Genomic DNA, 13,447 nt, shown 5'->3' on the forward strand with positions numbered 1-13,447 from the left:
TTATTTTTTTATTCCAACATAACACTTGTTTTGCTGCATATATTAATGCAGAATTTTCATGGGAAGCTCTTTAATTTTATTATTTTTTGTTTTTCTCATTTGTTTATCTGAGCATTTATTCTTACTGGTGAATGGCGGTTGGTGAGGTTCAGGTTTTAACAAGCTCCTAACTGGACAATGAATAAAAACAAAATACTTTTTTAAATCCAAAACATTTGAGCAAACCATTTTAAACCAAGGTTTGGGTCTTAATCATATCTGTGCAAGCTGTCTCTGCACATTCTAGTCTGCCATATTTCGTGCATCAGGTGATGAGCGGAATCTTCTTCCTCCTCACTGTAGCTGCAGTACCTATTGCTTCCTGTGGGGGCACTCCATTCATCCGGCTCGTCACCCTGAATTTCACCGGCGGACCAGCACACAGCTTTCTCCACAGCACAAGTTACGATCCATTTCACCTAAAATGGACGCGGGATTCTTCCGCGTAAGTTCTTCAAACTTTTATCTTTGTATTTGGTATATTATTATTTAGCTGCATGTAGATCTATATACGTTTTATGGGATGGATGTTTCCTATGTGTCTTCAGTGAAGAGCCATGCAGCTAGCTAAACAGCGGTCAGGGCTTCGACTATCAACTGGGAGCCAACAGTCTCAGGATTTGCAATTAGTCTGCTTCACCTGGTGTATTCTGGGAGTTGTTGCGTGTACCCTATATTGATGTTTTCTGTCTTATAATTTATGAAAGTGTGTAACTTCTTACGTTTAAACCCCGTACGTGTTATTTTACAGACAAATTTACAGGAAATAGACGAGTCAAGTTAGCTAGTTAACTAAAGATGGCGCCCGGGCGGTGCATCGCTCCTATCTCCATGAGCTAGTCACGACTGCTGCTGTGCTGGCCTTAGCAAGCCCTCCGTGTTTGCTGAATAATGACATTAATGTGTCTTTTAATATTCTGTCAACTCCGCTGTCAGTCAAAGTAGCCTTCGGGCTGTGCCTATTATTAGCCTGTGCGTTCGCTTTCGAGGATTAAGCAAGTGGCATGGCTAATGCTAACCGACTGGTGTCAGTGTCGCCTGCGGCTCAGTTAGAGGAGCTAAAAAGATCATGAAGCGGCGCTCTAGGGAACACACGTGTCTTAAGTATTTATTTTAAGACACGTTAGCTTGAGCAACGTAATGTTTTTCCATCTTAAACTTTGACTCTTGTTAATAATGTTATCGGTAAGTAAGACTGCTGTAACTAACATGGGCCCAATAGTGAGGAGGCTGTGCAGCTTGAGACTAAAAACACTGTTCGAGACGGGTTTCTGTTCTTCTCTGATTTGACATGTCCGATGAAAGCTGATCATCACGAGTCCGCTGATGTTGGCTGTTATTTCTGCAGGGTACGAGTGCGGAGCAGGACAACCGCTTCAGCAACAAGCAGAAGAAACTGCTGAAGCAGCTGAAATTTGCAGAATGTTTGGACAAAAAGGTAAATGATTACCCGCAGTGACATTTGTTTTGACATTATTTTTCTCAAATAACTGTTAAAAAAATCATGTTAAATAGTTATCTACAAACTTGTATCAACATGAGGCAGTTTATGGCAATCTGTGTAGCCTGGACATTCATACACCACAGGTATGAGGGTGTCTGTAGAGACATTTTAGTGGCCACCACCTCACCAGGCCTGTGATCAATGAGCTTAAGTCAGGGTTTTTTTTTTATCCAGTAGCCAAAAATAAAAGGTAAATGTTCATTTTTCTGTTAATTAGTTATTACTTTAACTTTGGTTTATTTATATATAACCTGTTTATATTTTTAATCTCTACCCAAATGCCGTTTTTGAACCTTTGCAGGGGACTGCCTGGTCAGTAACAGGTGGGACAACAATTAATATAGTTGAGTAACATTTAAGGAAAGCCACAAAAGTTTTTGATTTAAAAAGTCCTTTTTTTGTCACTGTAACTTCTTAAAAAGACACAAAGAAGTGACAGTGCAGTTGAGGGTAGGACGCCATCTAGAGCGCACCACATTTGAATAAAAGTGATTATTGGAACACGTTATCACTTATAAGGAAAACTTGACACATGACGTTTTAAAAGCAGATCTTAAAACAGCCAAATGTGTGATCAGTTGATACATTAACGTTAAGCATTGTTTGTATTTGTCTTCTGTCTGTGTATTTTTATTTGCATATCACATATCAGATTCATGTGACTTGCCCAGTGGCTTCTAAAGAAAATGAGCTTTTTTGATAAATTCTGACATGTGTAAGTTTTGTATTTTTTGAATTGATGACCACTAAGTGGTTCCATGGTCCACACATGGTTACACATTGGTCTTAACAAGCAAAAGATCCTGGGTTCTTCAACACAACGACTGACCCATGACGTCCATTAATATAAAGCGTCAGAGTCAGAGAAAAACAATTTTAAGGTGCGACGAGATAAAAATTAAACTGGATCCCAAAAGGGAACTTCTTTGTACAACAGCTAAAAGTTAAGTGAAGTACAACAAACATAAAACCAGACAGCTTTATAGAGTAGAATGATACATCTGGTAAAGTAAATGTAATATGGCAAAACTAATATCTTGCGTTAAATTAAAATAAATACAGTAAAATATAGATTTATGCAGAAATATAAAGCCGAGCTTTGTGCTACGTTTTTTCTCCCAAAACCATCCCTGGTGAGAAAATGTTAAATCTTTTGTTTGACAAAAAAGGTTTTTAAATTTACCTTTTATGATTTTTAAATATGTAAGTCAGATCTTTTAAGGACAGTAAAGCTTTTTTTCTTCTTTATTTAAATCCTTGCCATAGATGAATCACTGTTTTGTCTTGTGGGATTTGTGTGTAATCTATTTAGTCGTCAGACATCAGAGTGAAATTGACAGGTTTTTGTCAGATAACACAATCGCTTTGTGCTTTGATTGCATTTTGTGCCCATTTTGAGCCAGGAAAAGCCATGTTACATAATAATATATTTATAACAAAGCAAAAAAATATAGTTAAAAACGACTGGCTACAAAACAGAATCACAAATATCGGATGGAATTAAAGCAGCTGTGTATAAAACAGTGTGAGCTGGCAGCGCAGGGTTGAAATAAACCGTTAAGATGAGAGAAGAGACAAAACGTTATGAAAGATATCTTGTATCTGTTCAGATGCATATAAACTGAAACTTACTGTTCACTGCAAATGCTGCTGTTTCTCATCACTAACGGTCTGTTTCACGCTCAGGTGGACATGACCAAAGTGAACCTAGAAGTCATCAAACCTTGGATTACGCAGCGAGTCACCGAGATTTTGGGGTTCGAGGATGACGTCGTCATAGAGTTCATATTTAACCAGCTTGAGGAGAAGGTAATGTCTTTAATCGTGTTTATTTTTTGTTCTTTCAGAACTGTCATATATTGAAGGGCATTGCTTAGTCAGTAAGAACGATATAAGCAAATAATTACACGTCCTAGTCAAACTGAGATTGAATGGGAAAAGTAACAGTTGGTGTAAGACTGATTTATAATGACATTACCATGTTTTGCTGTTATGTGACAAAGTGCCTTTATCCAGCAGTCTTCTAATGATGATGTGATTTATGATTTAAAAGGCCTGAACCAATATGGATGTTATACCTTGCATCAGAAGTATAGCACCAACACCTAATTAGCTCTCTCCTGAGCCCAAAGTCACTGAGCCCAACTCTCCCTTCATGATGCAGTGTGTGGTTTGAGGTGAGTTATATGCAGGGATCACCTATATCATGTCAGTGAAAGAAACGCCTAAAAAAAAAATCAATTTAAAAAAATGCCATAATCATATTCTTCGTAGGTGTTGACAGCCCATCGGTAGACTGCCCAACTCCCTTTAAACGTAACAGGAGGTACAGGCTCAAAACAGGACATAAATGGGCTGAAACAGCCTGATTTTCTGTACTTTCTACCAATTGGGTTATCACGCAAAACTGAAAAGTATTGTCTCACTGGCCACCTGTGATTGCAAGTTTTTACGGTCTTTTGCACTCTGTTGAGTGTGGTCAGAAGTGTTTTCGCTTTCACTTGTTACCACACATAACAGTCATGTGAGGGTGTCAAGAACACAGCCCAAGTGTTATAACGTCACTGCAGCAAGTTGAGAACTTCAACCTCTGGAGGTCAGCATAAACACGATTTTCACCCGTAAGAAACAATACTTTTCAACTTGGTTTTAAGTTAGTACAAGTTCACTTATTTTCTACAAAACCCCTCTTAACAGTAAACCTATTTCTGTAGACTAAAGTGTACATTCACTCCAGGCTGTTTTATTTTAAGTCCAGCTGTTTTCCTTTCCATAAACTCTACTCTGTCCCACTGATAGATCAAAGCATGTAAGATGTCTGGAACTTGGGTAACTTCCATTGCACAGACATACTTTATAAAACAGGAAACATTTCAGATAATTTATACTCTGTATTTGTAATTACCATACTGTCAGTGTACTCGTATATTTTTTGAATGCAAGTTTTGATTTCAGTGCCATTTATCTTCGTTTATGGCTCGTTGTTCTAAGAAAATCCAGATGTATGTATTTTCATATTTTATGTCGCCAGCATCACACATGTGTATTATTTTTTACTTATTATTTTATCTTTTACTTGCCAGTGGGTGGGCTGTTTAAGCTAAATTTAAAGGGTACTGTTGCATAATGGAAAACAGTTGATACAGTTAATGAGATTACGCTATCTCACAATCATTCTATCAGTTGTTGAAATAAAACTCAGTTTTTGTGTAACTGTGTACTCATTATTGCTTGTTCGTCTCTTGCAATTTAGATAAATGATATAACATTAAGCTCATGGTGGTTGAGTCTCAAGCAGTAGGGAGGCGGAAGCAAGCCAAGGGAGCTCCGTGCCCACTGATCCCACGGGACTCACTGAAGACACCGGAACTGTACTTGCAGTGTTGGGTTTTAATGCACTCTGTATTGTGGCTGTTTGTTTACCTCCTGAAGTGTAGACGGTGGGGAGACTGGAAAGCAAGGGGTGGGTAGTGGCCAAGGGGATGTATGGTAGTGGGCTAGCACTGAAGAAATCAAATTATACTACAATTTCTTTGTATTATGGGAGGTTTTGTTTTCTTCTTTTTCTTTTTTGTTATGGTAGATTGTAAATCTAGGGCAGCAGAATTGCATGCTGTGTTTATTTTATTTCTTTAACATCATTAGATGTGTCTCCCCTCAGCTAGCTCACAATCTCAGTTTCCTGAGTTTGTGAGTACAATTTAAATCAGTCTCATTTTTGTAGGTTGAGTCTAATATTGGTCCCAGGGATGTTAAATAGCCTAGTCAGTGTCTTACATGTTTTTAAGATGGTTATCTAAATAGTCTGAGGTATAAATTTATAGAGGAGTAGAAGGTAGGGAGCCCCGTTTGTGGGACCCTACCCCCCCTTGATGTTTGGTCTTCAAGTATTTCAATGACTACGTTTTTGTTTTTTTTTCCTCTCCTCCCTTCGTGTGTGTTGCAGCACCCGGATAGCAAGATGATGCAGATCAACCTGACAGGCTTTCTGAACGGGAAGAACGCCCGGGAGTTTATGAAGGACCTCTGGCCCCTGCTGCTGAGCGCCCAGGAGAACATTGCCGGCATCCCCTCAGCTTTTCTGGAACAGAAGAAAGAGGAAATCAAACAGAGACAGGTGAGTTTTTCTAAATGGTGGAAGCGGGGATGGGCAAGATCACGCTGAGTTTGGTGGCTTTCCATTTATCTTTTTTTGAAAGTGTGTCATACAAGACTTTTTTTTCATTTTTTTGGGTGGGGGGTGGCTTTTGTTGTATGTTTGCACAGCTGCTCCTCAACCAATTACATGTAGGAGGGGACCTGTAGCACAGACACGGGAATATAATGGTGTAAAATAAGTCTTGACAAATTGCAGTAATAAGACCCATTTTCTCTTAAAAAACTCTACAAAATATATCCTGTTGAACTCAGTAATTATTTAAAAATAGGAGTAAAATGATTCATCTCTCATTGATCTGTTTCTGGCAGATTGAACAGGAGAAACTTGCTTCTCTGAAGAAGGTGGATGAGGAAAAGAAGGAAAAGGACCTTAGAGAACGGGCTCAGTCAAAGAGCCCCAGGAGGTACAATTATTTTCATTTTGAGACCCATAGATGGAACTACAGCTTGTGAATTCGTTGTAGAACATGCAAACCTCTTGTATTTGCCTCTCTGGCCAGACGGAAAACGAGGTCACCATCGCCGCGAAGGAGGTCGCCATCACCACGGAGGAGGTCACCAGCGAAGCGGGAAAGGAAACGCAGCCCCTCACGCTCACCAAGGCGCAAACAAGCTAGTCCAGTTGGTGGCAGTTCACCCCCTCCGCCCCTGATGCAGCTGTCCACAAAATCTTCAGAGGAGCCGGTAGAACCAGATACTTCAGGAAGAGCTGTGCCAGAGGCAGTCGTCCAAGAAGCTTCTTCCACCTGGTTTGTGGAATTCTTGCTTTTATTTGAAGTGGGCATTTAGTTGGACTGGTATTATTTAGAACTTAAGACATTTAAATACTTTTCTTTTGCAGTGAGACAGTTGTGGAAGTAGTGAAAGCCGACTCTGTGAATGAAGTCAAAGAACAGTCGCCAGAGAAAACCCTTAAGAAAGAAGAGAGACCGAGGTCACGAGAAAGGGAGAAGGACACGAGGAGGGAAAGACACCATCGCTCACGCTCTCATTCTCGTTCTCGCAGACGCCGCTCGCGCTCTAGGTGATTTGACGTGTGGCTTTAACTTAAACTTTCATTATGAAAAATCAAAGTCTGTAAAGGAGTTTTCTATATTTGCTGATTCTCTACCCAATCAGATCGTACTCCCCTCGCAGAAGACAAAGTCCCAGAAGGAGAATGTCTCCTCGTCGTAGGAGCCCTCCTAGACGTGCGCCAGCTAGCTCCAGGCACAGACCCAGGCGTTCCCCCGTCCGCAGGTCGGTATATTTATTTATTTTTTTGTATTGGCATGGATTTAATATTTTACTTCATGTTGTCTGTGGTATGCAGAAGACTTTAAGCCTTTTTGTGTCCTACAGGAGGCGCTCCCGCTCTGCTTCATCCTCTGGCAGCAGCTCATCAGGCTCTCGCTCGCCTAAAAAAGCAGTGAAAAGAATATCTACCACACCACCCCGAAAACAGGTCCATCATCCTGATACTTCCATTAGTCCCGCAGGCAAGAACAGACGATCACCGTCTCCACGAGCTAGAAGGGGCCGGGGCTCTCCTTCCCCACCCAGATCATCAGGTGTGCTTCAGTTCCTCCTTTGTACATTATATTAAAATATTTTTACCTATGAAAACATTTGAAGACTTTATGCTTCTTCTGCACAACCAATGTTGGATTCCAATGTTAAACTTAATGAGTGTCTCTAAGCTCATTGCTGTTATTTTAATAAATCTGTGACAAGTGCATATAATTTTTGCTGTGCATTGTTTTTCAGGGTTTAAGAGAAAACAAGGAGGAAGGACTGATTCTCCCCCTGACAACGTCAAGCCCAGACCATCTGAAGGCTCCGACTCGGGTAAGTGTTAAACGTGTTAAAGAACCATGCTGCCTTTCACCTCACGGATCTCTAAATGTGGCGACTGTTTAACACTTTAACTCATCACTTTGCGCCCTGTGCAGTTACTGTGGCTTTCAGCAGGATGTACATGTTCACTTGTCATGCTTGTGCACCATATTGTGTACTAGGAGAGCTTAGTTGTAATTATTCTCATTGAGAAATTTAATTTACCAACACACAGTCGTGTACTTGTGTGAAATTCTCAGCATTCCCGAGCGTCAGCCTTTGGCTTGCTCCCACACTGAGAAGGCTGAGTCTGTGTAACCTGAAGCATCTCTTTACAGGGTGAAGCTGAGCCACCAGAACTGTTAAGAAACTGTGCTAATGCAAGGGGAAACTATAAATGTTGTAACATGATGACAGGCCAAGCGTCACAGCTATAAGTCTGTCTTCTGTAATACTTGTAGCATTTCCTTGGCAGTCTGTTTCCGGTTTTGCTAACACTGATGGGACACTCAATGCTCTGCATTTCAGAGGAGGATAAAAATGAGAAAGGGGCAACAGCAGATTCGGTGCAGCAGCGACGTCAGTATCGCAGGCAGAACCGACAATCGTCTTCAGGTTAAAAGCGTTTTTATCCCCGTTCTTTCTTTTCCCATACCCCAACCCCCTCCCCTCTCTCTTTAACGAGTCCGTCCATGTCATCTTGCACTCATCGTCTCATGGACTTTTGAAGCTGTGTCCTAACCCCAACCTTGGTGTTTTTTCCCTGACCGCATACTGCCAAGGCTTCGCTGAAGCAGCTCTTGATGTCAATTGTTTGTGTGGTTTCAGAAACGGGGTCTTCATCCTCAGAAGATGAGGCGCCCAAGAGGGCAACAGGAGGGTCAGGTGCCAGAAATGGTGAGGTCAGGAGGAGGCGCAGTCGTACACCGTCTCCTCGAAGGCGACACAGGGATCCCTCACCGAGGTCAGATAACACAGTATTTACACATTATCTGACTTGTATTATCTCACTTTAACCTCCAAGTCTTAATAGTTTGTGCTCTGCTTATATTGTTTGTATGTATTCATTTTATTCCTCTGCGCCAACAGAGGCCTACTTAGGGCCAGACAGTGTTACGTTAAGTACAGTGTATCACTATCCGCCCACTTTCATCCATAATGTGGCACAAATGGAGTTGCGTGGGTGCTGCTCTTCCTAAAAGTGGATGTTTATTTTCCACATAACATAGTAACGTAGGCTGTACTAGCTGGAGAGCACTGGATCACCGTCTGTGTTGTTCATAGAACAGCTAATATCTTTTTTTTTTTTTTTTTTTTTTTTAAAGTCTTGCTCATTGTGCTCGTGCCTGGCAGTGGGCCAGTCTCGACCCTGGGCTTTGTAGTACTGTGGCTGAAGCTGACTTACAGTCAAATCTAAGTTAAAGATTGTGACACAATTATTACATTGAGAATTTGTAGCTTTTTTGTCACTGGCAGTTATTTACTGGTGTGTGTGTATATTTTAATCCAGTGATTGCTTTAGTTTGGCCAGTGAATCCTTTATTACCAAATTCCTTCAAGGTCTTTATAACAAATGTGTTGACTCTTTACAGACCTTGAATAAAGCTGCAGCTTGTCTAGTTATGGGAGGCGGGCGGCCACAAGTTGGTGACTCTGATTTTGTTTTTTCCTTGCAGGAAAAGACGCTCTCCATCTCCAGTACGCAGACGTCGCACCCCTACTCCTCCTCGGCGTCGCAGATCTCCCTCTCCTCCTCAAAGACGCAGGTATAAGAATGTTTCCTTTTAAATTTAGACAAATGATCTCTCCAAACCTCTGTGTTGCAAACAGACTCCTGGGCAATGGCATGTGTTTCATACAGGAGTCATTGTTCCTGTCCTGTGGTTTTTATGAAATACTTAAAATTTTATGAATTACTTACCAATTTTAAAGTATTTATTAAAGGTTGTATTTCCTGCTTCACAGGTCTCCTTCCCCACCACCCCGTCGTAGATCTCCATCCCCCAGACGATATTCTCCCCCTATCCAACGTCGCTACAGCCCTTCACCTTTGCCCTCTCAGAAGAGGAAACTGTCTAACTCGCCAATGAAACGCTCTTCACCGGCTACCAAGCGACGTCCCTCCAGATCCCCCAGACATAGAAGCTCTCCTCCTCCAAGAAGACGATCCCCTCCCTCCTCGACATCTCCACCCAGACACAGGAGGAGCCCCATGCTGCCACCTGGGCGGCGAAGCAGAGATGCTCGATCCCCTGTTGCAGCATCCAGACGCCTCTCCCCATCCCCTGCAAACCGCAGTCATGCTGTTAGAGGATCCACAACCCCCCCACGGCGCTATGAAACCTTGAGCACATCTCCGTCTAACCAACGCAGACAGCAGTCACCTCCACACAATAAAGTCATCCGCAGAGTTTCACGCACCCCAGAACGCCGTGACAACCAGAGGTAGGGATCACTTATGTATCAGACAGAACAGCGTTTTAATTTCTGTTTACCTGTGACGTTTTTGTGTGCCAATTATCTGATGTCACCTGTGTCATCTCTCTCAGACCATCTCCAAGCCCTCAGCCTATAAGAAGAGCGTCCTCCAGATCTGTTTCCCCTGAACCAGCAGCTCAGAAACGTCCGACTCAAGCATCCGCCTCCCCCTCCCCGTCTCGCTCTGCCAGTGCGTCTCCACCACCAGCCAAGAAAGCCAGCAGCGGTTCTGGAAGTCGATCTCCAAGCAAGGTTTGAGCTTATTCACAGATATAAAAAATATTTTTTTAATTTTTTTAATGGAATTGGGGGGGGGTTAATGGTCTAACTGTTAAAATCTGTGCACGCCAATCATGGCAAGTTATAGCCTCAGGAAGTTGAACTTTTGCAGCATTGTTAAAAGGAAATGTATGGAAGCCCGTTTCCGCCACTAAAAAAAAAAAAAAAAAAAAAAAAAAGGATCCATAACTCAAAATTCTGAGTTATTTTCTCGAAATTTCGAGTTATTTTCTCGAAATTTCGAGTTATTTTCTCGAAATTTCGAGTTAGCGCTGCCAATCAGTAATCTACGTGAATGACGTCATTTCCTTGTTACCCGGAAGCTGAAGCCCTCAGCTACAAATGCTACAGCTAAGCTACCGGTATTACATCCAGTCGTGAATGCACAGATTGCTGAGTGTTTTCAGCCTGGCTTCACAAATGATGAAATCCCTGTGTTATTAGCTGAATCACATGGTGTTACTATCAGCAAACGTACTCGCGAAAGCGCCAATTTGTTGGGATCCGTTTTTGAGAGCGCATTCCTCTGCGCCATATGCTTCCGGGTAACAAGAAAGCGACCTCATTCACGTATATTTTTGATTGGCTGAGCTAACTCGAAATTTTGAGTTATATTTCTCGAAATTTCGAGTTACATTTCTCGAAATTTCGAGTTATTGATACTAGCTTTTTTGTTTTTATTTAGTGGCGGAAACGGGCTTCCATAGAAATGTCATCATATATGTTCAGTGTTTTTAAAACTTGAAACTGTGAAATTCTAAATTCCTCCAACAGAAACACATTAACTGTAAGCTGAGCTGCAGCACCGTTGCCATAATCCTTCTCTTAGCGTTGTGTTGATATAAACATGCTTCATGCCTGTGTCGTCAAGTTCTGATGTTTCTCTTTCAGACTTCGGATGTTGACGGCGGTGCAAAGAAAAAGAAGAAGAAGAAGGAAAAGAAACACAAGAAGGAGAAGAAGCATAAAAAGCACAAGAAGCATAAGAAGGAGAAGAGCAGTAGTGCTGCTGTGACTGGAGACACACAGGAGAACCAGGCTGCAGAGGAGGACAGAGATTCCAGAAAGGTAACACTCGTTTCCCCTCTGTCTGATTTCTGTTCGGTACAACAGCGGATATAGGTCGTTGAGTAAATGATGCGTTGTTGTTGTTTAGGAGTCGGACAGTGACGTGGAAAACACCTTGGATGATCTGGAAAAGCACCTTAGAGAGAAAGCGCTGCGCTCCATGAGGAAGGCCCAGATGTCTCCATCACAGATGTCCTGAAAGCGAGCGGCTCTCACTCGTGAATTTTCCAATCACTCTTGATGTTTGTCATCAACCTGGTTCAGCTTTAGAATGTACAAATTGTTAAACCTTGACTTTTGTGTTTCTTTTTACTGGTTTGGTACATTCTGAAGGGTTTGATTTGTTGGTTAGTGTATTATCTGAACTGTAAAGAAGCTTGTGATGTTCATAATTTTAATTTGTCAGCAGGGAAACAAGTTAGGCTCAGAGGTTTTGATTTGGGCAGGTTAAATATTATTTCCACAGCCTACAGTAGATTCTGTTGAGAAATGATTGCATGTGCAGTGATTGTCTCTGATGTGCATGAACCACTGACCTTATGGAGTATAGGTAACTATACAGTAACATACAGTTACAGTTACTTTTGCCTTTTAGTTGTGCGAGACGGCTGTGTCCACTATTAAAGAGGCTGTAACGGAACCTTTTGTCCCATATTGTAACTTAATAGAGGTTTCGGCATCATTTAACCTGCTTATTTTTGAGTTTTAAATTCTTGTTTGAAGACAATGTGATACCTGCTTTAAGTTTTTTTTGTTTCTTCCCAAACCGATAGATGATGCAGTTTGTGTTGACACTCTTGTACCAAGCTAATCTCTGTGGGACTGCTAATAGTATCTTTGTATTTAGTAATTTTGCCTCTTGTCATCTTGTCCTTTCAGAATTAAAACCTTTTTTATAGGATTAATGGTTTTGGAACATTTTGTCATTCTTTTTTTTTGGTGTAATAAAATGTTGTAGAAAAGAATCTAAAAAGGGATTATTATTATTATTATTATTCTCCTCATTATTATTATTATTATTATTATTATTATTATTATTATTATTATTAGGTTTATTTGTTTGGAAACATAGGCTGCTGTCAGGACAAGCAGCAAAAATGCAAGTTTCTATTTTCTGTACGTAATCAAAAGTGCAATTGCCAAACATTTTTGTGTCAAGTCAGTAAAATTCTGTTAAATCCATCTTAAACGACAAACATTTTTGGAACATGGTTCTGTATAAGGCCTGAGTTCGTTTAGCTTAGATTTAGTTTGAAAACAGTTCTATATTATGTAATGTATGAGATCAAATTTAAGAAGCCGTGAGCTTAACAAACATACAGCAGCACAAACACCTGGAAGGGTCAGGACCTTTTCATCACAGCCTGAACTCATTTAGACAGCTAAGTAACTTCTGACATTTGAATTTTCTTCAGGAATTGTTCTCTGGGCTTTTGAGGGAAATTCAAAACTCTTGTTTGGATGTTGTCTACCTTAAGATGAGCCCACACTGCTTCAGTAATGTTGAGGTCTGGGCTCTGGAGACCAATTCCTGACCGGTCGTGTTCCATCGTGTGATTATATATCTATTTTTTTACTTAAATCCAGATATGATCTTAGTGTGCTGTCAGTGTGTTTGGGATCATTGTGACTTAACTAAACAGTTAGACTCGTTCCAGTATTTTATGCTGGATCAAAATTTGAAGACTTTTAGGTCTTCTATCAATCAATCAATATGATCCCCAAACTATGAGGCGTTCCACCATGTTTTACAGATGGCTGCAGACTCACTGTTGTACCTGTATCGTCCACTTGTCCACTTTCTTAACACACACACCATGCTGTTTTATGAACTTAATGGTTTTCAGATAATAGCTGTTTAGGAATCACTGTCAGTAAATTGTGCTATCTTTTGTCATTTTTCATTGATTGTATTAAAGATGTGTTTATTTTTTAATACAAAGTTCCTAAAGATCCAATTTAAAATGGGTTCTTTGCCAAGTTGTCTGTGATATGTAGACACAACACTGGTTCATCCCTTGAGTTAGCCTTTTTTATACTCGAACAATTCATAAGATTTAACAAAAGGAGTGGACTGAAAACGAGTCAAAAAACAGCCAAAGAAAA

General features: G+C 40.8%; 1 protein-coding gene across 2 annotated transcripts; it reads left to right on the forward strand.

The window, feature by feature from the left end:
* The first annotated feature begins 356 nt into the window (after window positions 1-356).
* srrm1 (serine/arginine repetitive matrix 1) lies at window positions 357-12,242 on the forward strand. Of its 2 annotated transcripts, XM_084914888.1 has the most exons (17): window positions 357-484; window positions 1,388-1,477; window positions 3,230-3,352; window positions 5,490-5,660; window positions 6,011-6,105; window positions 6,202-6,450; window positions 6,543-6,725; window positions 6,821-6,940; window positions 7,043-7,251; window positions 7,448-7,528; window positions 8,045-8,131; window positions 8,345-8,480; window positions 9,193-9,282; window positions 9,482-9,961; window positions 10,066-10,246; window positions 11,165-11,341; window positions 11,430-12,242. In XM_084914888.1, the coding sequence occupies exons 1-17, from the start codon at window positions 464-466 to the stop codon at window positions 11,538-11,540; spliced, it is 2,604 nt and encodes an 867-aa protein (XP_084771014.1). In that variant the 5' UTR covers window positions 357-463; the 3' UTR covers window positions 11,541-12,242. The 2 variants fall into 2 exon arrangements, with proteins under 2 accessions (XP_084771014.1, XP_084771015.1); XM_084914889.1 differs by lacking the exons at window positions 357-484; window positions 1,388-1,477; window positions 3,230-3,352 and adding an exon at window positions 3,402-3,720.
* Window positions 12,243-13,447: the final 1,205 nt, after the last annotated feature.

This window comes from Perissodus microlepis, chromosome 19 (genome assembly GCF_051167445.1).
Source record: "Perissodus microlepis isolate ML-2025 ecotype Zambia chromosome 19, ASM5116744v1, whole genome shotgun sequence".
NCBI lineage: Eukaryota > Metazoa > Chordata > Actinopteri > Cichliformes > Cichlidae > Perissodus > Perissodus microlepis.